Source organism: Perognathus longimembris, chromosome 9, assembly GCF_023159225.1.
Source record: "Perognathus longimembris pacificus isolate PPM17 chromosome 9, ASM2315922v1, whole genome shotgun sequence".
Classification (NCBI taxonomy): domain Eukaryota; kingdom Metazoa; phylum Chordata; class Mammalia; order Rodentia; family Heteromyidae; genus Perognathus; species Perognathus longimembris.
The window spans coordinates 34,661,936-34,687,193 of record NC_063169.1 but is presented as its reverse complement, the minus strand read 5'-3'; the positions used below and the strand labels follow the sequence as shown (position 1 = coordinate 34,687,193).

Here is a 25,258-nt window from a genome sequence, read left to right as displayed (position 1 = left end):
GTCCCACCTCCTTCCGCCCTCAACCTGAAGAGAAGCCCCCGCCCTGGGGGGCAAGCACGTGTGTGTCATAATGGCACTGGAGACCCAGAAACCCAGTCCTTGGGGGGGCTGTGGTCTCCGCCCATAGAGGAAGTTCCATGACATCACCTGATGGACAAGCCCATTAAGCCAATCACTAATATTCAGTAGTCCCTCCTCTTCCTGCCTGCCATTACCGTTATATAAACCCCTCCCTGATTAAAATTCTTTGAGACTGGTGGAACATCCAAACTGGCTCCCCGAAGTCCTGCGTCTACTCCAGACACATGAGGGGGTACGGGGGAGGGTTCGGCATCTTTCCTCATCTTAGCGTAGTCCATAAAGACACACTTTGCTCCTTCTGTGGGCAGGGGGAGTGTCTTTCACAATTTGGGATCAGGCATCTCCCTGGGTGAAGCAGGGGGACGGGGGTCTTGAGCCCCACAGTTGTTATACTGTATTGTTTGAGGACTAGGAATGAAGAGAAAAACAGCCTGCACATGCAATGTTGTTCAAATACTCTCTGTAGGTGATTTGTTGAAATGAATGAGTATTCCAAAATTACCAAAATGGAAGTTCAAATACATATGACATAAAAGGCATAGAGGTGCTTTGAGGTATAAATTAGGCAGAAAAACTAATTTCACTAGCAAGTTATACCAGGTTTGCTGCATATTTGAAAGTCACTGTATATTGTGTATCTGTATGGAGACAAAAAATTAAAATCTGTCAGACTCCAACAATGTTTTTTTAAGAATTCAGAATTGGCATCTGATCAGTAAATGCAGTAAAATATCGGGCAGATGTGAAAAAAAAGAAGGAACACATATTTGCAATTTGTTCACTATAACATTATATGTTTCCATTAACATTTTCTTTCATCCTCGGGTTGTGATTGTTTTTTATTATTATTATCATTATTAGCAGTATTAGGCAGGCTTTGTAAAACTTGTCACACCTCCAGCCCTTCACGTAATTATTAAACACAGATGTACAACAGATAATGCACTTGGACCCATGTTCTTCACATACAGGCATTTGGAGAGGGGGCTGCTGTCTTAATTGTCTGTTCTTTCCCTGACCTCATAAATGGCTCTGTCGTATGTGTGTTTGTGGTCTTGCCTCTTGGTCTTTGAGTTCTAAGTAGGAAGTCTACATGGCTCTTATGTGGGATTGCCATTTGCCAACTGTCACTAGCTAAATCCCTACACTGACAAGCTGTGTTCTCCATTCTACTTAGATTCTTCCATTCTTGACAATGACAAGGGGGAAAAAAAGTTACAGAAGGAGTTAACAGAAAAGAGAAATTAGGCAGAATTCAAAAGAAAAAAACCCTTGCAAGTAACCTTCCAAGTTCTGTAATTTGGTTTTCTTCTTTGTATTGCCACTCCCAGTATTAGGTCTCCACCCAGAAATTGGGAGCATTTTAGAGTTTTTTTCAGCAGATAATTGAAAGACAGAATCTTTATGTGTTGTAGGAATGACTGCCCACTTCTCAGCCACAGGACTTAGATTCTCATAGCACCACTCACCTTGGATACACAGACCTTTATCCTATGGCTGGACATCATGCTTAAGCAGCCACAAAAACCACATAGCCCCTGACACTCTGGAGATCTCTGAGATCTCTGGAAAATTCTGAGTCAGCTGTTTTTCCTGTCACTTTCTCCTTTTTATAACTGACTGTAGAGTGCCTGTCTCAAGCAAACATAAAAGCATTGAGCACATAGGTCAGTAGGGTGGTTAGCAAGAACCGTTACCTCAAAAACTCCATACTCCAGAAGCAGTTAACCCAGAAATCTGCAGAACCACATTCCTCTAAATAGACTAGTTCTGGTCAATGGGTCAGTGTGTAACCTTGTTCTCATTTCAGCAGGGGTAGAAAAGGCCCAAAGAGACCTTGCTCGGATGGTTCTGAGATGGTCGCCCATGCCCAATATTTAGTGACTGATTAAACCCAACAGTCTGTGAAGATATTTTTGAGCCACTTTTCCCAAAACTACTGAGCTGAGAGAGTGGTGTTGTGGGGTGTTTTGGTCAAGGACACTCATGAAGCCAAAGAAGTGATATATAAGGAATCTGACTGTGGCTGACTCAAACCTGCATGTTCCTGTTCCTTCTGAATTTCTGGTTGAACATCATATTAAGCCAGGACTGTCTTTTCATAACTTTGAGGTAATAGTGGAGCTAAATATAACTTAATCCCTGTTATCTGTTCTTAGATCCATTTGCTCTTCTCTTCACTGTCAATCATCAGAGCAGAGCTCTTAGTGACTTAATTTTAATGATCCTTATAATTGGACTTTTGAGAATGTTATTAAGACTGGGGGTTTTGTGATACTGGGGTTTGAACTAAGGACTTCATGTTTGATAGACAAGCTCTTTACTTGGAAGCCATGCTCCCAGCCCTATTTTGATTAAGTTACAAAGTCTCACATTTATACCCAGGTTAGCCTAGACCATAATCCTCCTATTTATATTTCTCATATAGCTGGAATTACAGGTGCGCAACTGCACTCAGCTATATGAACTTTTTGGCTGGGCTGGCTTCAAACTGAAATCCGGATTGCTACCTTCTGAATAACTAGGGTTATAAGTATAAACCACCATATCCAGCTAGACTGAGATGCGTGTGTGTGTGTGTGTGTGTGTGTGTGTGTGTGTGTGTGTGTGTGTTATTACTAGGTCTTGGAACTCAGGGCCTGGCCACTGTCACTTAGGTTTTTTGCTAAAAGTACACACTCTACCACTGAAACAACAACTTCACTTCTGGCTACTCGGTGGTTGTTTAATTGGAGGTAAGAGTCTCATGGTCTTTTTTTTTTTTTTTTTTTGCCATGATCCTCAGATCTCAGCCTCCTGAGTAACTAGTTATATCATGAGCCATCTTTGCCTGGCTAGATTAAGAATTCTTTTAATCCAAGAATTATGCTAAGGATAATTATCCCTAAATTCCAACTAATGTATTTTTAATTGTGCATTTGTAGAATTTCATTGTTTCTTTTGTAAGTGAGTAGATCCTTTGATGACTTGAAATCAGGTAAATCAGGCAGAAATGCAGTAACTCCCTTTTTCATTTTCTTTTAATTTAATCACCATATTTCATCTCAGTTAACCCCTTCAATAATCTCCAACTTCACATTTTTTACTTTGGTGGGGTGGCTGGATGTCTATAATAGCCAGCTTGCCATCTCCTGGGCAGCAAAAACATCACTGATGTCATTTGTGCCTGGGACTGGAAAACCAACCCTAACACCCAGAAAATCCCCAAGCACTAGCTTGAGTCTTGTCCTTTTGGCTCTTTCCTTTGTTTCAGGTAACAAATAGTTAAGTACCACTAATTTCCTATTGGTAATCAGTAATAAACCCATATTTTTATGTAATCCACATTTTACAAGGAAGAAGCCAGGATAGTTTTAGCCACCTACCCAAAATAGAAACCTTCAACCATAGCATTCTACCCTTCTGACACTGGGGGGATTAGAAGGAAAAAGAAAGGAAGAAAGGAATGAAACTAATAGAGTGGAACTGAACCCATTAAAAGAAGAATCACTTCTATCCCTCTCCTACCTCCATGTCATATAATCATCTGCCTGGTATGGGCCTTGCTGGGTCAGTGGGCTCTTGAGCATCAGGCAGCCTCCCCTGTGGGAGGAAAGCACTGGCAGGCTTTATGTATCCTGAAACCCATTCCAAATTCCATTGTATTTATCTGAAGTTATCACCTTGATTTCTTCTCAGCATACCCCAGTGTCTCCCACATATGTCCATCTTGCCAGAACCCTGCACTTAGTTAATAATTTAAGCTAAACAAATTGTCTCCACCCTGAGTACATGCCGGAGCCAGCCGGCAGCAAAAGGGAGCCAACAGCAAAGTTCATCCTGACCTCTGGCTATGTTGTTATCTCAAGAAATGTGCAAGGATATGGCTTACTTAAAAGACAACACAAGAGTCTTAGCCATAAAAGCCCTTTTTATTTTTAATTAAAGCAACAGGAGAACAATAGGAGAAGAGCTTATAGAACTTGTTACAGAACTTGTTGAGAATTGAGCAACAAATGCTTGCCAGAGTTCTGCCGTAACACTTTGAGAACAGCAGACTGAATGAGATCCATGTGCCATCAAATCAAATCATATCATTTAACTTTACTGGCAAGTGGAAAAGAACACAAATGAATAACAATCAAGAGGGCAAAGGGTCAGGACAATGTAAAAGTCTCAGCTTCAGTGGATCTGAAGTGGCTGTGTCTTCCATCCCAAATCAGCAGGCCTCCTTAGTCATGTGTGATGGAGGCAGGCAGGAGAGATGGGTTGGATCTGGGCAAGGCTGTAGTGGCATTTCTCAGAGTCCCCTGGATAGATTGTTACACCTCTTTCTGGGTTGCCTGCAAATTTCTACACAGACTGGTTAAAAACATTTGAAATTTCCCAGTATTCCTTGGTTGCTTACTCTGAGTACTCTGGCTTTTATAGGCTGGTGCCCTACTGGTTTAAGCAGGGTGACAACTTTAAAAAGATTTTAGAAGGCTTGGGCCTTTAACCATCTTCCTACTCACAAAATCCACACAGACTAAAGGCCAACCAAGTCTGCTCTCTGCAGCAGCCACGACAGTTTCTGAGACATGGAAGGAGAAGACACCAATGCTACCCCAATGCAACCCTGTGGCCACCAAACACAGCTCTGACCGACTGATTGAATTTAACCTGTTCATGTCTAGTATCCAAACAGTCTCAGACCAAATTCCACAGAGTAAAAGCGTCCGCTGGGGTTTTTTCAGGGCCATTTGTGTCATAATGTCCCTGAATCCTTTTCCCTATTTTTTGCCAAACTTCTAAGTTAATGGTTCCTTCTTCCAGGAACCAGGGGCATACTCCCTCGATGAAGTGAAAGAAACGTTCTAACTGACCTTGCCCCACTTTCACTCCCCGGGCACGAAGCATTCCTTTGAGAGCCTGCACGTATAGCGTGTGGCTGTTACCTTGTCCCATAATATTTTACTCCCAACAATACTCTCTCCGGCTCTCTTACTCAAGTGATTGGACGTCCTCACCTCAGCGGGGTCCTCTGCCGTAGTCCCAGGTTTTCAGGTCCCTGTTCGGGCGCCACTTGCCGAAGCCAGCTGGCAGCGAAAGGAAATCCTGATTGATGGGGCGAGGATTAAAGAAAAAGGAAAATATAAGACAAGAGACAAAAGATGGGGTTCGGGAGGTCTGCAGCTCAAGACTGCAGCCCCGTTTATTATTAACTTCCAGCTTATATGCACTTTAGGAACCAGGGAATAGCATAGGGTTACTAAAGTTCAAGAAAAGAAGAAAGCCTTGAAGTTGGCAATAACAGGTGGCAGTAAAGAAAAAATAAGGTTGAATAGTTAGCATAAAGCAGACTCTTGTGTTGTATTTTAAGTAAGCCATATCTTTGCACATTTCTTGAGACAACAACATAGCCAGAGGTCAGGATGAACTTTGCTGTTGGCTTCCTACAAGTACATTACTGGTGCTAAGTGACAGGGCAGGTTTTAGATGTCTGGTTGAGTCTATAAAGCTTTGGACACCTTCAAGATATTTTTAAACCAAAAAGAACAGTAGCATCATGTTGATAAGCATTTTACCCTGGGGATATTTTAGTTTCAAAATAGGATTATGGGAGTAAAATAACCAGACTTCTGGCCAATCTGTATACTTCCCCTGACAGGGAGGAAGAGTGAAAGCCATTGTTGACAGAAGTGAATGGTAGAGAGAGGTGACAGGGAAACACTACCACACAATTTCTCTGAACAAGGACAGGCAAAGCAGTTGGGAAAGGCAGCTTCCACAAAGAGGCAGAAAGCTCCCTTCTCTCCCCTTAAACAGGTTCATTATTCTCCTTCCTCCCGTCTTTTAGGAAGTGTTTACTGAAGGACAGGCAGGAGTAGCACTTCATAGCAGCACCCAGTCTGGGAACACACTTAGGCACTTTCGATCTTTCCATGGAAAATAAGGATGATAGCCACACACTCCAAGCCACTTCTCAGATGAGATTGGATTTGACTGAAGTTATACCAAGCCAAACTTCACCCAGTGGTCAGTGTAACTGAGGAAGAGGAATGGCAAGGGGGAAGAAGTGTCAAGGAGCATTGAAATTGGGTTATATTTCCCCAGAATAGCTGTTTGTGACCAAGGGCCGCAGCCTGCAAGGATGCACCTGTGCCCAATGAGTTTTCCTCTAGCTACAACACAGGCCAAATAGGTAGGTAATGGCAGAGTCTAGAGGAGCATGTATCCAGGGAAAATATCCAGGTGAAAACTAGTGGGATAAGGATTACCAAGAGCATATAAGCTGATTGTACACAAGTTCATTTTTTATCCACCTTGACTTCTGATCAGCATGTCAGGTCAACCATGGTCAAAAAGAATCATGGAGGGGCTGGGGATATGGCCTAGTGGCAAGAGTGCTTTCCTCGTATACATGAAGCCCTGGGTTCAATTCCCCAGTACCATATATACAGAAAATGGCCAGAAGTTGGGCTGTGGCTCAAGTGGCAGAGTGCTAGCCTTGAGCAAAAAGAAGCCAGGGACAGTGCTCCGGCCCTGAGTCCAAGCCCCAGGACTGGCAAAATAAAACCACAAAGAATCATGGAGAAAGAACCTTTGCCTGGGCTTATTCCAAGTATTTGCCATTGTTACTTGCTAAGTGAATTTGTGTTGTATTGAGCCAGAACTATAGCAAAGCACAAAGCCACAGTCAGGTTATTGTAACATGTCTTAGAAGGCAGCTCCACAAAAGCTCAGGGTGAGTACTCTGGAACAAACCAGTTCTGCTTAGTGCTGTGGCATAGTGCTTCTTCTGATAGCTGATAATTGGTGATGAGCAACTGGTAGATGAGCAAGAATTTCCATCCCCTAAGTGCACTGAGCTAGCTGTCTTGGTGAGCAGAGCTGCCATGGTTGTAAAATAAGTTACATTGGTCTTGAAGAACTGAGAAGTCACTGCCAATTGTGCATCATTCTAAAGATGTTCCTGTTTGTCTTAACAGAACAAACTCTCTACAGCTGGAGGAGAGGTGGTGGTCCCCTTGCATCTCCCACAGGCTCCTCTTGCAACATGAGCCAGTTGTTATATATTAGTTGTTCCATGCTCTTTTAATGGACATTGTTGTCTTTCTGGTGTCCTGCATTTCAGATGTCAAGCTCTGTTGTTATCAGTCGTTGACGGGTTTAGGCAACCACCTACATAGCTTCACAACAAGCTTTTATCTCCCATGCCTAGCTCTCAGATAATGGAACTTACACAGCCCTGTACTAAGCCACCTCTATACTTACCCATGGTTTCAGATATTTATTTTCAAATGCAACAAAAGGTACTGCCTTGCTATCATTGCGGATGAATAATGAGGTATGAATTATGCAGACAGGTAACTAGCATGGATAGAGTTGTTCGTCCAGCTTAGGAAGTTATGTCTTATTTAGATGCTTCTCTATCCAGCCACCTGAATGCACTCCTCCCACTCTTGGCCTTTCTCTGGCTCTCCCATGCTTCTCTTGTCTCAGTTTCAATATATGTCTATTAAGACCCAGTTTCACTCCCCCTTAATACTGGATAAATGCCAGGTAGATAATGTACAAATGCTTTAGCTTATTACCACATGGTTGAGAGTATAAGTCTTAGATTCAATAAGGTCTGGGCTAAAATCCAGCTCAATCTGAGGCAAGTTACTTGACCTCCTTACATGCATTTCCCCATCTATAAAATAATGCCCTTGGTAAGAATAAAAATAATAACATCCACATCACAAGAGATAATTTGCATATTGCACAATAGAGCAAAACTACAGGCATCGTAGTGAACAATCAGCATAAAGGATTCAGATGCAATCATTTATGATCTGGTTTCTGCCTGCTTCCTAAGCTTCATTTCTATCTACTTTCACAACTGCCTATTTCAATTCAATTGACCTATAAGATCCCTTTGAGCAGAAACCTACCTTCTTAACCCTTAGTGACCAGAGCTTCACAGTATATCTGGCACATGGTTGAGTGTTCCATAAATATGGTCATAAAGCATCATACCATTTGCCCTCAGATTGCTTGGAGTGCCCATTCTTCTTTGTTTTAACTGATGTTAAGTTACCTTCCTAATCACTGACCTGAATAAACTACCTCTGTCTACCCTCCTCAACCTGAGTCATTGATTTATTCTATCTTAAATATATATAAGTCTCTCAAGGGCAGGGACTATGTTTACTACACCTTATATCCATAGCCCTTTGCACAATGCCTGTCAGAGAGAGTGGTCCAAAATCCTTGTCCAAAAAGTGCAGAAGTAAGACTGGATATAAAACAAAGGTTTTTGTAGAAAGACAAAAATGCAAGGGAAATAAAACAATTGAAACCTGGGCTGGGGATATGGCCTAGTGGCAAGAGTGCTTGCCTCGTATACATAAGGCCCTGGGTTCAGTTCCCCAGCACCACATATACAGAAAATGGCCAGAAGTGGCGCTGTGGCTCAAGTGGCAGAGTGCTAGCCTTGAGCAAGAAGAAGCCAGGGACAGTGCTCAGGCCCTGAGTCCAAGCCCCAGGACTGGCCAAAAAAAATTTGAAACCTAGTTTTTGTTTTAGGGGTAGAGGGAAGTTTCCTTATTCTTGTTTTTGTTTTCTATCTTACTTCCTCATCCCCAACAGCTAAGAAGGAAGACAGCTGTACCTAATAACCCCCTAGGGCCAAGCTGGAGAGAATTGGCGCGTCTTCTCTGTGTAATGAAGAAGGAGGTTGGTGAGGACTACAGCTTGTTACCATTGGCTAAGCTGGTTGAGCCACCACACAAGTAGTTCTTTATTTTAGCAACAAGGGAATAGAGAGAACATATTTGGATCTTCTGACAACTATAAGTAAGAACGATTTAAAGTATATTACCAGGGATTAAATAACTGTAGGAAACAGTAATAATGCTCAGTTCTTCTCATTAAAAGCCACATTGTATGTCATGGTCAAGGCTCTGGTCATGGCAAGAAGCATTTGAATATTTATTGCCAAACCTGCTTGATCACATGGTCAGGTCATTGCATGAGCCCTGTGACTCCTAAAGTTTAGCTTAGGAACACTGAGAAATGTTCTGTGCCAGTCTACTGCTTAAATATCTACAGAAAGCTTTGGCTTTAGGAATGTTGGTGTTGTCATGAATCTTAGAGAGTTCTTGTTTGAAGCCTATTGCAAACTAATGAGAAAACCAAGCCTCAAAGTGTTAAAGGGACATGCTTTAACACTTACAGATGTCAACATTCTTATTCTAGCCTAATGGCACAGATTCCAGGCCTTTCCTCCAAAGCAGGAAGATTTTCTAGAGACTTAAGAAGCAACCTCTGCTAGATCTCAAAGAGTGCCTAGGAAGAAAGCATGCCTCCCAAAAGATAAATTCAGTATAGTAAGTAGAAGGTGTGATTGCTGTAAACGTGGATTCAGATCCAAATCCCCAGGATGTGGACAGGCAAGATACTTAAATTCTGTGAGATCAAAGTTCAGTTGGGAAATAGACTTGCAAGATTGTTCTGAGAATTAAATGAAATAGCTAGCATATTGAAAGCACCATGCTGAAAATAAATTATCAATGAATGGTAGGAATTGCTATTATTTATTATTTGTCATTATCCTACTGACTTACCTTAATCCAGATTTAACTGTTAGTGTTAAAGTAGGTCAGTGGACAGTAGAGGCTGGGAGAATGACAAGGGACACTGGCCCAACAGACCCTCCCTTTGTTACCTATGTTACCTATGTTACATTCACTTGCTCCTTGTGCTGTTGTAAAACATAAAGTCCCCTCTGCACTCACTCTAAAATACAATGGTTCATATAAGGTAGATCTGCATGTTTCTCTCATATGAGGTTCAACGTATGGTGAATGAGACCATTTAGGGCCCAAATTCTTTCTGTCCTGAGGTTTGTCTAGCATTTTCCTCTGCCTTTTTGAAACAATTCACCAGTACAACCTGCGGTTTCCAGCCTACAAAAAGGAAAATTGAAGGTACCTAATCCTATTTTAAGTATGCAGGAGTTGGATTTATCACATCCACTCACTCACTGCCCGTTAGCCAGATGAGGTGACAAGGCCACACGGAGCTGCAAGAGTCTGAAAGTGCAGCGTTTGGCTGCATAGTTGTAGACCTAGGTAAAACTTTTACTGCAGACTGGGGAACAACTGGTGGATTTGGTGGGACAAATATCCCTCACCTGCATTTTTCACAACTCATTTTCAGTGATGCAGAGTTGGTGTTCGTGATTGTCAAATCTGTGTTCTTTCAAGCCCCGCACAGCCCTAATTGGTACTAGAATGCTACAAGCTCTTAGACTAACAACACAGATAAAACTGCTGTGCTGTATGTAAGGAGATAACTTCACATTTAAGTGCTCTTCATGACAACACTCAAAAAATCACATGCCAAATGAAAAGTCACCATCTAATTGTTTTACCATACATTTTATGAGTAGTAGTATTTATAAATATGTGCTGATGACACATAGCCTTTAGTTCCCTTTTTTGGATTTAATTTAAAAACAGAATAGGAATGGACTGGATTTCTAACAGATTTTTAAACTATGTCCATTAACAAGTACTGTAGTCAGAGTTTCCAGTTTGTCATCCTAAATGCTGGCTGTTACATGCTGCTGGAGAAAGAAAGCAGTATGCACTGCCCTCAGATGGCTCCATGTTCTCCTCCTCATATTTATCACCCTCTGTTAATATCCTCTCTGTCTTTGTGATAATCAGCTTGGCAACCATGCAGGCATACCCCTATAAAACTTCACTAAGGAAAATACCAAACTCAAAAATCAAGGTTGTCGGCCTGTGCTGGGAGGAGGCTGTCTGGGGTGTACCTCACTTCCTTCTCTCTTGTTCTTCACTGCTCTTATTGGCTCTTGGATCCCAGTAGGGGTTATGGTGGCAGAGGAGTATGTTTTCTGACTGCCTGATTTATCAGCATTCACACCAAAACAGCTGCAGAGGAGCATTGAAATCTAAATCACTACGAGGCCTATAAAAGTTATCTCTGCTAGTGTTGCTGATTTCTTGCAGCTTTAATAAGGAGCCAACACAAAGACTCAGAGGCAGAGAGATTGGGCTCCATGTGATTCTTTAAAGAGGAGATGCCAATCTTAGTTCAAAAACAGTGGAAAGCCTCATGGCCAAATTCTCAAGCTATAGGTGTTGTTTGTGCTCTGACTCTATAACCCAATAAGTGACCAGTGAAAAGGGAAGATGTAGAACTGTTCTATGACCTTGGTGGCAAGGAGAAGAAGAGAAGGAGGGGGAGGAGAAGGAGGCACATTTTCTTATTCATTGTCCATTTTCTTTCTTTGATACAATTGATCTTGACTGGAAATGGTGAATTAAAGAAAGGGGTAAATTCACTGCGTTTTGAAAGGATAAGGCCAGATTTGCAAAATCATCTGGCAAGGAACATCTATGGAAACTAGAAAGATTCATGGAGCTGGTTTTGTTCAGCCTGAGAGGGACCTCTCGGACTTTCATTTTCTGTGTTCTCAGGGAGGGGGCATAGATGATGCCTGTTCAGACAGCCGCTTTGTGCTAATGTGTATGCTTGTGCCCATGCCAGATGACACCCTGACCCCTGGTCCCCAGCCAGTTCTGTCACAACTGTTCCTGAAACAGGCATCGCCCAGCAAGCCAGACTCTGCCATTGTGTCCTGGATGTGACACTGGCTTTACTGTTCTTCTCTGTTGCTTCTTGAAGAGAAACCACATTTTGTGTTGTTTGTGTTTTCCTATGGTTGTTTTCAATAAAACACAGAGGGTGGAAAAATGTTTGACTGAATATCAGCCATAGGAAAAAACATCTTAGTTAGATCTTTTGTATTTCTGAAATTTTTCAAGGGTCATAAACTAGTCTTGCTTAACTATTTTGTGCCTTAACGGATTGCCCCAAGTTCAAAGGACAGTTAGTCAAAGTCCGAGCTTCAAAACCCCAAGCTGAACGTCAGAGCAGGGAGGGGCTAAGGCTACAAGCACAGGGATGGGCCTCTGCCTCTACAACCAACTAGTGTCCAAAGGACAAGTGCTCTTGTCCCTCCTCCACTCCTTCCAAGGTCTGGGTTGGTACATGGAGCTCAGCACTTTACCAGGAGAGAAGACCCTACATAGGTCTCATGACTCACTTGTGAGATGTCTGTCATCCAGGGTTTGGTGGCTTCCCCTAAATACCTAGGATTTGAGGCCTGAAGTTTCTCAAAACCCACTATCCAGTTCAAAAGCAATGTGCCTCACAGCCATATTCTCAGGGCTATAGATTTTGGCTGTGCTCTGACTCTACAAACAAATAAATGACCAGTGAAAAGGGAAGATGTAGAAGTGCTCTATGACATTGGTGGCAAAAAGAAAAAAGAAGATTCTGTTAATTCAAGATTCCACACATGTCCTCTGATTGGTTGTATGTATCTTTGGTTTATTTATATCCTTAATTAAATTTCTTCAGCTGTTCATCCATGTAGACCTACCACCTCTCCTTGCTCTGATCACTTCTCAGCACAGAGGTTTATAAAACATTCTTAGAAGTGTATTGTCTTTTGTTTACACCTTCCAAAAAATGAAGTTGTGTCTTTTCTTTTTTTTGGGGGGGGGCGATGCAGGGGCACTTGTGCACGCAGTACTTAGGGTTTAAACTCGGGGCCTTGACACTGTCCCCTAGCCTTATCACTCAGAACTAGTACTCTACTGCTTGAGCCACAGCTCCACTTCCAGGTTTTTAGTTAATTAGAGATAAGAGGTTCATAGACTTTCCTGCCAGGGCTGATTTTGAACTGTAATCCTCAGATCTCAGCCTCCTGAATAGCTAGGATTACAGGCTTGAACCATTGGCACCCAGCTGGAAGTTGCCTTTTAACAGGCTTTGGAATCCACCATACTCCCTTTCTCTGTTAAGTTTTCAGTTCATGTGGTATACATCCTCAGTGTATGGTTGTTTTAACTTACATGCAAGTTCAATTGGGGACTGAGTGAAGAAAGATTTCCTTTTTATTTATTTATTGGAATTTATTTAGACACATTCTCCAACTCTAAAAGATTTTTATGAAAAAATAAACACTATGTATTCTCATTATAAAAACATTACTTTGTCATTATTGAGAATAAGAAATAGGTTTTTAGAAAACAGAACAAAGAACAGTCTCCCATGAAGAGTTTCCTGGGTATTTGTTAATATGGTTGCAATCATGCAGTTCTCCTTAGTATAACATGAACATTTTCCTATATCACTGATTCCTATAAATGTAAATTTTAATTTGTTTCACTTCTCACATAGGTTTACCTTATGCTTTATTTAAACAAATAGCAGCTTTTCTAATTTGTCAAACAATAAATCTTCATGTGTCATTTTTGTAAAGGTACTTCTTCAGCACAGATTTCACAGGTCAAAAACAACCATCTTAAGACTTTTTATATTATCAAGTTGGTTAACCAAAAAGCTCTACACTAATCTCAGTCTTCATTCTCCAGTTGTAAAAGTTATTTCAGGGTACCTTCATCACTATTACATGGACTCTGTATGTGTGTGTGTGAGTGTGTGTGTGTGTGTGTATTCAGAAAGATAAGAATCTCAATCTAAACTGTGTTTCTCTGATTACTACTGAAAGCAATATTTTCCCATAAATGTCACATTTTTTTGTTTTATTATTTGTGTTTTCCCGTTACCTAATATTAAGGCTTTTCTTACCTATACAAATCTCTCATATATTAAGAAATTAGCCCAAGAAATTTGAAACTATATGCTCACACAAAAATTTCTACATGAATGTTCATAACAGAAATATTCATAATAGCCAAGAAGTAGAAACGACCCAAATGTCCACCAACTGATCAATGTGTAAGCACCATGTTATATTGCCATACAATGGAATGTTTTCAATCATAAAAAAGAATGATACACTAATTATTCTGCTGTATGAATGAATGAACCTTTATCCCAAGCGAATAACAGTAGTCATAAAAGGCTATATATTATATGTTTCCATTTATATGAAATATCCATAATAGGTAGATTAGCCTCATCAGAGGCTAGGGAGACAAGAGAATGAGGAAGTGATTGCTTAATAGACACAAATTCCTTTCTGGAGATAACAAAAATGTTCTGGAATTAAATAATGATGTTGTTTTTCTTTGTACATATCCTAAAATCCAGTGGAATGTGCCCTAGAAAAGAACAGATTTTATAGTTGCTGAAATATATCACAAAATAAAATAAAATTTAAAAATGTTTATCACAGTGGCATTATATGTGGTCTGAAAGGGTTGAGATGGAGGAAAGATAGAAACTGAAAAGTTGTCACAGTCTATGCCCCATTCCCCCAAAACCTTTTTCATGGATAGGATTAAAACATATCATCCTGGTCATCATTTGACATTTAACCCTGATATCTAAAGCAAAATGAACACAGGAAGAAAATGCCCTTGCCTTCCTTTGGAGTCTTTCCATGGTTTAATGTTAAAACTTCGTTTGGCTGTTTAGGTTTGGGACCTGTTCCAGGGCTCAGTTAGCTGACTGCAGGGTTAACATTCACTATTGGGGTTTAATGCTTCCTACTCTCTTGTATTAAGTACTTTCCACTCTCCACATACTGGAGAGTAGAAAGCTGTGTGGGTGGGGAAAGAGCTGCTGCTGCTCAGCCAGGGGACCATTTGAACAAGAAAAGCCAGAGATAGGGACTCACAAAATATTAATACCAGAAACGTGCATTTTTCTTAAATATTTTGGTGTTTTGTTGGTGATTTATGAAGCCTCTGTCCCCCTGACTGTATGATAAAGGGCAAGATGTATTCTTATGCTCAAGAGGGCCTTTGCAAAGTCATGCATAATGATCAAATGGGTTCAACTCCACCTCTTATTATTGAATCATTCTTAAATAGGCTCTGTTTTCCCATTACTGTGTGGCTAGTGTCGGCATTATGTGTAGTCTCATCTGTCTCCTCACCTCACAGGAGCATTTTATGACTTATGTTTGGTGGGAGCATTATAGGAGTTTCTCCATCTATGTAGTAGCTACATTCCAGTATATTTTGTCTGCAAAGCAAATCATATTTTAAATGCAATTGGAAAGATCACTTGTATAGCAGGGAAAGCCTGGCTCACCACTCTCATGGTGTATATAAATATCTTTGCCATAACTAGGAAAGATCAGTAAAGTGATGGCTGTTTTAATGTTGTTGGCACAAATGTTTATTAATATGCCAAACCATAAGGGAAAGGTAACATGCCATATCTTCCATGGTCCCAGCACCTGCACAGACTCTATCAGTTATGGGGTGGAACATGCATGGGATGCTGAGCCCTCACTCTTGAAATCAGGGCCTCCGTTAGTCATGAATATGAAAGTGGGTTCTGTGGAACCGGAAGATCCTTCCCTATAGATTTTACACACATTCTTGCATAAACTAGTTTATGTTCTGTGGTGCAGGAGGCAACTCTGGTAAAGAGGTTTTGTGTGCTGCCTCACATCTCTCTTGCTCCCTTTTAAATGCAGGAAAAATAGGAAAATTTCTCTAACCTCATAACAATTTAGAGTTGTTATAAGAATTTACTGGTCTCATGCCACCTAAAAATATACTAGTTTTTCACTACTTTGTGACAAAGTACTACAAACTTAGCAGCTTAAAACAATATCAGTTTATTAGCTCACACTTCTGTGGACTATGAGTCCAGGCAAGGCAAAATCAATATCAGTGATTGTGTTTACATCTGGAAGTTTGACTAGGTAAGAATTTATTTCCGGGTTCATTCAGGTTCTTAACCAAACTCAGTTCCTTGACTTACATCCCACTTCCCTGCTATTTTCCAGATCTGAGTGGGTTTCAGTTCCATTCTTAGCTTAGCTCATCATCCAGGGAACCACTAGTTGTCTGGCCGATGGCCCCTCTCTCGATAGACCTGCAGTGGAGAACACCTCTCGTGTTCAATGATGTCTACCTCTCATGTTCATACTTTGAATCTGCATCTTCAGAAACAGCTGTCCTTTTTGAGGGCTCCACTGACTAGATCAGCCCACCTAAAGTTAACTGTGACAAATTACATAGCCTAGCCATGGGAGTAACTGTCTTTCATTCACAAATCCCAGGAAACATACAGAATCTCTTCACTAGAGGCAGGAAGAATGAGCTACAGCTCAGAATTTTGCCTTCCACAACACTTATCTTGACAAGGTAACATTTCCATTCCTTCCCTGCAGCTGACAGGAAAAAGAGCATTTTCCCACCTGGGCAGAGCCCTGCATTCTCCTTTTTTTTTTTTCATAGCTCTGCTGGGTCACTGGATGGACCCAACAACAGTGTTACATGTGGTTCTACCCCCAGGTTATTATATCTCCATGGTGTCAGCCCAGCTGGGCCTTTATCTTTGCCTCACAATCTTGGGGAGTGCTTGTGTTTTCAAGAGTGGTCAGCACAATTCTGCTTTCTCTTCAGTCTTCTCACCTTCCACTGCCCCTCAGGCTGTCCCTACAAGGAAGCACTACCTACACTCACCCTTGGACTATCAGGACCAGTTGATCCTGACTCATGCAAAGGAAGAAAGCCCCACTGTAAAGAATTTTAAAGATACTAAGACATCTGGAAATTCAGGTAGGAGATTCTGTGGCCCAACTCCCATTGTTACTAGCATGGCATGCAGCTATCTCTGAATGTCAGTTGTTACATGGTGGCAAGCTGGGAAAGGATTCCCTTCATTCCCAAGAGATTCCCTTTCTCCACTGATAATGTAACAATTACAATTGTACATCAGGTCCATTCTTATGAATATTTCCCATTTTACAAGGTTAAAAAGCCCCTTAAATGAATCTTCTATACTGAACCAGCTAATTTCTAATGGGCCTCTATCACATCTTATCCTTTTTCCTCATGCCACTGCTGTTTAGTGAAAAGGATGTTTGCTCAAGAACTTCTGCAAGTTTTTGCCTAGCTCCTGGAAAGGCGTATTAAACTGTAGTTGATCAGTAGTTCAGCTTTAAATCTTTTCATCTATGCTCACGTCAGTCCCTTTTGTTTGGCTTCTAAGTCCAGTTCTCTTCCTTGTTCTCGTATTTCCATTGTGATAATTGCCTAGGTAAAGGAAAAACCAGAAGTGAAAGGATAGTGAATGACAGGAAGTGAGCCAACTCAGTGTCAGTAGATATGGCCTCACCTGTCATTCTCTGAGGCATGAACTGTCCCCTGGGCTATCAGGAACAGGTATGGAGAGTTATGCCTGGGGGCTGTCACTTCTCCACACATTTAAGTTGGTTCCTAAGCAAAAACCCTTACCCTGCCAAAATTACAGTTAAATTATTGTTAGTTTCACCTTTCCTCCTCTCCACCCCTCTTCTACCTACAAGTATAGCTTAGAAGCTATATCAAAAGAAAGAAAGAAAGAATACTGCCAGTGACCTTTTTGTCATATTGCAACAATTTTTGCACACAATTAAAATCTTCTCACAAGGTAACAAACAGTACAAGAAATGTATCCAATGCCTAACGTATGAAACTGTAACCTCTCTGTACATAAGTTTGATAATAAAAATTTGAAAAAAAAATCTTCTCACAAGTCCCATAGCACTGGAACTTGTGTGTTGGATTGGTATATGAGGAAATAAGACCATTGTCTTTGTATAATGTGTATCGAGAAGACAAGTTGGAGGAAGTATGTTTCCAACCAGATGCACCTTGGTCAGGCAGCCTCTTGCCTGCGGTAGCCAGAAAACTTAGTCTGCTAGATCAGCCTCAGTCAATCACTAGAGAGCTCTGTGAAAGATTTGAGGACACATCATAGCAACATAAAGTTCTGTAGTCACTTGATCATGTTTGCCATTCTCATGAGAATAGGGTATGATGATCCTTGAATTCTGTAGGGTAACTCTTCCCCTATGCTGTTGGCATATTTGAAAAGATCCGCAGGATTAGGGAAATTTTACTTAAGTTGAGTTTTATTTGATAATAGAAATAAGGCCCCTCACTTGACAAAAAGGACTCAAGAATAGGATTACAGCTTCACAAATACCTTGATCATTGGCACAGATTTCTTGCCTAGTTATTTCCGAACATGACAGTGTATGCAGGACTGTAGACATGAGTTAATGGTATGATGCTTTTACCAATCAGAGCATCTCTAGAATCCCACTTTCAGAATGACATTGTTCAGTTTCCCAGTGACCCACAGATCTAGTGAAAGTGTGTTAGTGCATTCTGTGTTATATACTATGTGGAATGAGGATGTTTTCATTTTAGCTTGAATGCCTCTCGTGGAAGGGTCCCAGTGACACTGAGCACAACTCATATGGCATATTTTGACTCAGAAAAATGGTTAGTCTGCCTGGCCCAAGTGGAAGTAAGAACACCACACATTCTTGTACAAATATTTTCATTGTGAATAACTTTTAATGGCTTGAGCCTGCCCTTTCTGGCATATTTCTGTTTCTTCATATGTATTGATAAAGAGAATAAGCAAGCTTTTTGAAATATTACTTAATTCAGAATTTCATATACATGAAATGCTATTCCTTTTATAAACAGGATTATTTTCTCCAAAATGATTTTGACTGCTTACTTATGTATTCACAAGGCAAAAATTTGTGAGTCCTGCCATGTGCCCAGCGCTATTTGGGCATTCAGGATGTAGCTGTGAAACAATAACAAAATATTATTTGTTATCTTTTCTTTCCTATCCAGGATTGTCTTTTTTAGTTTGGTTAGATGTGGGGTTTCTATCTTCTTGAAGGATTCTGATGTAAAGTTTGTTTTGTTGGAATTAAAAAGATTGTGTGTGTGTGTGTGTGTGTGTGTGTGTGTGTGTGTGTTAGGCTGGAAATGTGGCTTAGTGGTAAAGTGCTTGCCTAGCATGCATTGAAGTCCTCAATACCACATAAATAGAAAAAAACAGAAGCGGCACTGTGGCTCAAGTGGTAGAGAGCTAGCCTTGAGCAAAAGAAGCTCAGAGACAGTGCCTAGACCCTGAGTTCAAGCCCCAGGACTGACCCCCCACCCAAAAAAAAAAAAGAAGGAGGAGGAGGAGGAGGTAAAAGATGAATAATTAAAAGTTCTTTTTTTTTTCTCAAATTTTTATTATCAAACTGATGTACAGAGAGGTTACAGTATCATACAATTAAAAGTTCTTATTGGTCTTTAGATTCTGTTTCTCTGTTCACAGAGAACACATTTCTAGAGAGGAATCAGCACTTTGTGTGATTTTTTTTTCCAAACTTCTTTCTTCTTCTTAGTACACCTTTTTGCCCAAGGAAAGCATTCTAAATTGCATGTTAATTACACACATGTACTGAAAATAGCTGTTAGACTGTTTCAGATATACAGTTACAAATTCTTTCCACTGTGGAAATCAAGATATTTTTAAACATTGGCATTGTTAATATTTGGGGTCAGATAATCATTTGTTTGGGCGAGGATAAGGAAGTAATGTGCATTGTAGAATATTTAGCAAAGTCCATGGTAGAGCATACTCCTCTACCCCACCCTGACTTGTGACAACCAAAAAAAAATCTCCAAACATTACCTGCTGGGTTCCTGGGTTGGAAGATAGTAACCAAGTTAGCCCTAGTTGAGAACTGTTGTCATAAATGTTAATTCTTTCATTCTTACAGTAAGTCAGACATCCCTAAAAACAATTTAAAAAAATAAAACAGTTGAGATTAGAAGTATTTTCTGTCTGGCCTTGGTAGAAGCTCAGAGCAGCTTTCCACTATGAAAGAATCATATAAAATGAACAAAATCACAGTAATGCCACCAGCACAACAATGTTCATCGCAGCACAATTTGTCATAGCTAGAATCTGGAACCAACCCAGATGTCCCTCAGTAGACGAATGGATCAGGAAAATGTGGTACATATACACAATGGAATTTTATGCCTCTATCAGAAAGAATGACATTGTCCCATTTGTAAGGAAATGGAAGGACTTGGAAAAAAGTATACTAAGTGAAGTGAGCCAGACCCAAAGAAACATGGACTCTATGGTCTCCCTTATTGGGAATAATTAGTACAGGTTTAGGCAAGTCATAGCAGAGCATCACAAGGCCCAATAGCTATACCTTTATGAACACCTAAGATGATGCTAAGTGAAGTGAACTCCATGTTGTGGAGACAATTGTTATATCACAGTCGTAACTACTTTCAATGTCCCATGTGTATCTGTAGCTTCTATTATTGATGATGTTCTTGTATCACCTTCCTGTGGTTGCACCTACACTATCTCTGTAATCTTATCTGAGTATATTGGAAACCGTGTATACTGGTATTGGAACTAGGAAGTTGAAAGGGAATACCAAAATTGAGAGACAAAGAGTAAAAAAAGACAAACAACTACAAAAGCAATACTTGCAAAACTGTTTGGTGTAAGTGAACTGAACACCTCAGGGGGGGAAAGGGTAAGGGGGAGGGGGAGGAGGGTATGAAGGACAAGGTAAAAAACAGTACAAGAAATGTAGCCAATGCCTAACGTATGAAACTGTAACCTCTCTGTACATCAGTTTGATAATAAAAATTTGAAAAAAAAAGAATCATATAAAATGAGCAAGGTATCTATCAGTCTCATGAAGCAACAATGACAACAAATGATGAAATGCTATCAGTAAATCATGCTTGGAGATATTTTGCATTTTCTGTTGGAAACTTGTTAAAATTATTCACTTACCATCAGTTAAAAAGTATGTTGGACACAGTATACTGTAAGTTAATCTCAAATGATTTACAAGGAACTGTGTTCCAGATTTGGTGTTCTCAGCTTGAGCAATAAGCAAATTTGCAAACATTCCCATTCTCAAGAACTGACATTCAAGTCAATTGACTTATGCAGTGTGAAAGGGCTGTAGAGCATTGGATCCTGCTTCTGCATCCTGGTGCAGCTAAGCAGCAGTGCTCAGCCAGTGCCACTGGGAGTCTTGCTATCCCATATTGCAGTTCCCATAATGATTTGCAAGATAGAATATGAAAACTGGTGTCTTCATTCCCTTTCACTGTGTTCTTCACTGTTTCTTCCTGTTCTGTGCTAGCTATGCCTTCCCTAATGAATATGTGTTATTATACATGATGTCATGTGTTTCACATTTGACTCTGGTCCCAAATGGACTGCTCTTCAGAGTTTTGTCAGTTACATCCACTGCAAGTTCTACCTACCCCCTCTGTCACTGTCAGCTCGCAGTTCAACTTGAGGCCATTTAACCACCTTACTTTGAACTTCTGATTCTTACTCACTTCTCACATACATGACAGTGGACTTGAACATGCAGAGCATACTGCTGATAGAAGTCACTGGGAGAAGGGTTGGCTTTGGGACAGAGAGAAGGAGATGATAGGCCACTGAGTCATATCTCATTCAGTTGTTCATACAGCTGTGAGGAAAATGGACAGTGGGTAATGGGACAAGTGGAAAAACCATATTGTAATACAGCACAATCGGTGCCATGAAAAGAGAAATGAGAAAGTGGAGCTGTGGCTCAAGTGGTAGAGCACTAATCTTAAACAAGAAAGCTCAAGACAGTGCCCAGACGCTGAGTTCGAGCCCTAGGAACGACACCAAAAAAAAGCTTAAGAGAGAAATGAATATGCCATGGGAACCTTTAGAAAATGCACTATCACCTCCTGGAGAGGGCTGGGATCTAGGAAGGCTTTGCAGGAGAAATGGTGTCTTATAAGGGCTTATAAGGGCAGTGATAAAAATTAATGCATATCTTACAAAATTAAAATTGAGGGAAGGGTTGGGATTGAGAGGGCTGGGGAGAATGGCGAAAGGGGTGACACTAATAAGATGCATCATATTCATAAACTACCTTGTGGAATGGCAATTACTTTGTACAACTATTTAAAAATAATAATATGTTTAAAAGAATAGGGAGAAAGTGTTCAAGGCTATGTGCCAAAGCCTGAAGTTGAGTAGGGAAGAAATGGAATCTTTGAAGATCTGTAAAGTTGGGCATGAGGTAGTAAGTGTGTGAGAGAAGAAGAGAAAAGAGCACATAAGGATGCCTGTCAGCATGCAGCCTTGAGCAAATGAGTCTTTTGGAGGCTTACTGACATGAGGAGTTAAAAAAAATAGGTTTGAGAAGTGTATGATGACAGTGACTCAAGTTTTTAATCCGCCACTAACTCTAGAAAACAGGAAATGTTTTTAAATGATTTTTGAAGGATATCAAAGGCCAACAAAAATTTGAAAAGTTGATTAGCTACTTTAAATTATTTTGTTCCTATAAGCTGTCATGATAACCTGCAAATATACTCAGACCATTTTCCATTAAATAACTATTTCTTACTTTTGATACTTGCCATCATTTTGTGCATGAAGATGGGGAGTTGTTTAGTTGCTATCTTCTGGCATTTACAACCCTCCCTCTATAGATTTTTCTCTATCATGATGAAAGTTTTTATTCTACTATTTATAGATTCAGTTTATAGCATCTATATTATTTTGGGGCATGACCAAAGAGAATAGTAAGTATTAGTAGAAGTATAGTAATAGCATAGTAAGTATCATTGGCAAGTGTGTGGCATTTGGGAGCAGTTTTGGGCACGTACACGTGCCCAAATTTTAAGGGGTGCAGGCCTTATTGGAGGAAAACTGCTTCGTGGTGAGCATTGTTCTCTGTGATGCTGCCATCATCCAGAGCATATGCAGAACAAATGTGATGATAAGCCAAGAGAGTTGAGATTCCTCCTATAATCAGCCCTTGTCCCTCCTTTCTTCATGTTCCCATCAGCCTGAAATAGTTTGAGAACGTATTTCTCTTTAGTGACAAAGCAACCTAGCAACTGTGGAGCATCCAAAATCACATGCCTCATTTTTGTTTCCTGCAGGAATTTAGATAATGGGCTGTGTGCAATGTAAGGATAAAGAAGCAACAAAACTGACGGAAGAGAGGGATGGCAGCCTGAACCAGAGCTCTGGGTACCGCTATGGCACAGACCCCACTCCTCAGCACTACCCCAGCTTCGGTGTGACCTCCATTCCAAACTACAACAATTTCCATGCAGCCGGGGGTCAAGGACTCACTGTCTTTGGGGGTGTGAACTCTTCGTCTCACACTGGGACCTTGCGTACAAGAGGAGGAACAGGTGAGCCCCACTATCAGGAGAGGTGAGGGTAGGAAGAGAAACACTAACACTTGTGTTCTGCTCCCTTTGACTAGAGTGTCAACATTGAAGTTACTAGTTAATTTCTACCTACCCTCTACCAGATCAAGACCCATTAGAACCTTATGTACAGATATCCATGCCTAACTGTACCTACTCCAAGCTGGTGGTCTGCATGGTTAGTGAGCTATGACACTTACCAAGCCAGGGGCCTCTAAACTTTGGTTAACTAGCCCAGAGTGAGTAAGGCAGCTCTTTCAAAACTCAGAAGCCAGAACCTCATCCCAGATTTTTTTAATCAGAACCTCCAAGACTAGGCCTAGAATTCTCTAAATACTGTTGCATTTCCCAGCTATTTCTACCACTTCTTCAGTGGTGTCTTCTCTCTCATTGTCCTCAGCCTGCTTACAACTTCCTTCCTGGTTGGTGGCTTATTTGGCAAAATTATGTTTTGACCATTCATCGCCAATCTCTCTCTGAGTTTGCCAATATCTTCCACATGACTAAGATTTTCAGCCCTCAAGTTTTTCCATTTATCTTTTTTTAATTGTGCATATTTTAAAATTGAGTCTTATGTGTTCATAAAAGACCATATTCGTTCTCACATTCTCTCTCTGTTTCTCTCTCTCCCTCCCCCTTTCCTTGTTTTTCATACTACAAGGTCCTATCTCACTGCCATGTGTTTTTGCTGACTTAGCTAATACTTTGTAAAATATCTGGCATATGTTCTCGGGCATATGTTTTCTGATATATTTGTAAGTAATCTCATGCATCCTTAGGCTTCCAAGCCCTTTTCCAGTATGTGAACCATGGTAACTAGATAATTTGACATTATTTGTTCCAAATTGCTTTATTACAAAAGTTTCAAAGAATGCAGCATCTCTTTTAGCTGGGAGCAGATGTCTAAGGTCTTATATTAGAAGTCATTGAGCTGCTTTACCCAGAGAGTTAACATAAGCAGGGCTATTCCCTCTCTATCTAATATATCTCAGTGTCCAGAACCTTTGGACGTTGTCTCTTCACTTACACTACCATATCACACTCTGCCCAGTAGAAAAAACAGCCATGCCCACTCTGTATTGTGGCAACTTCTGTTTTCCCTTTAATCCAGGACTTGTATGATACACTTACTCAGATCTCCTACCTTCCTCGAAGGTACCTGGAAATGAAGAAAGAAAGAAAGAAAGAAAGATTGATATAGGTAGTCTATGTCTGACTCTTGAGGATAGAGAAGAAAAGAAGAGCCAGAAGTACAGTTAGTGCGCGCACACCCACACGCACACACACACACACACACACACAGACACACACACACCAAAGACGTACACTTACGCATGTGTATGCATGCACATCTCCATTTTAAGAAGCAGGAGTGCTTTGCAACCCTGACTCTCTAATTATGCTGCACAGGCACCATTCCTGTTCATTCATTCATGAAGTTGGATATGAATCCCTGAGTCTGCAGGTATCATTTTCATTAAGGTCATTGGTGAGATCTACTTGACTTACGCATTAAGGTCACTGGAGCGATCTACTTGCCTTAAGCATGTGGATGTGCACTGCAGTCAAAAACAACCTTAGTTGAAGAGGCCATGCAATTCTTTATTAAATTTAAAAGCTAAAAGACAGTACCTCCAGATGTTGGCCGATTTTCCTACCTTGTACTATTTGGTTTCATTGTGTTCACATATCCTTTCTGACAACACTACTCTCAGTCCCTTTCAGCCAGGTCCCTTATGTTTGCATTTCTCTGTAACCACCTTTGATTTCCTCCTCAGTTCCTAGAATATAAAAACCCTCTGTGAGAACATATCAGCAGAAGCAGAGGGAGTAGGAGAGACAGTCTTCATGTGCCTTGACTTTCACAAGGTCGACTGGGCTTGGCTCTTGTAAATTATGTAATAGAGTATTTAGTAAGAATAGGTATTAGCATAGATGTATCCAAATATCTGTTTTAAGGTAACCTTTCAACAAAATCTTCAAGTGTTAGCTCTACTACAAGAAGTCCCACTTGGGGTAGGGTGGAACGTAGCCCCTGCCCCTCTGCCGAGTACAGCACTCTTTTTTTTTTTTTTTTTTTTTTTTTTTTGGCCAGTCCTGGGGCTTGGACTCAGGGCCTGAGCACTGTCCCTGGCTTCTTTTTTGCTCAAGGCTAG

General features: G+C 40.7%; 1 protein-coding gene across 3 annotated transcripts in view; it reads left to right on the top strand.

The window, feature by feature from the left end:
- Fyn (FYN proto-oncogene, Src family tyrosine kinase) overlaps positions 1-25,258 on the top strand; it is a 206,250-nt gene that overhangs the window by 130,111 nt on the left and 50,881 nt on the right. For all 3 annotated transcript variants that reach the window (XM_048353931.1, XM_048353929.1, XM_048353930.1), the window contains one exon: positions 22,827-23,084. In XM_048353931.1, coding sequence (XP_048209888.1) covers positions 22,838-23,084 — 247 coding nt within the window. In that variant the 5' untranslated portion in view covers positions 22,827-22,837. The remainder of the gene's footprint in view (positions 1-22,826; positions 23,085-25,258) is intronic.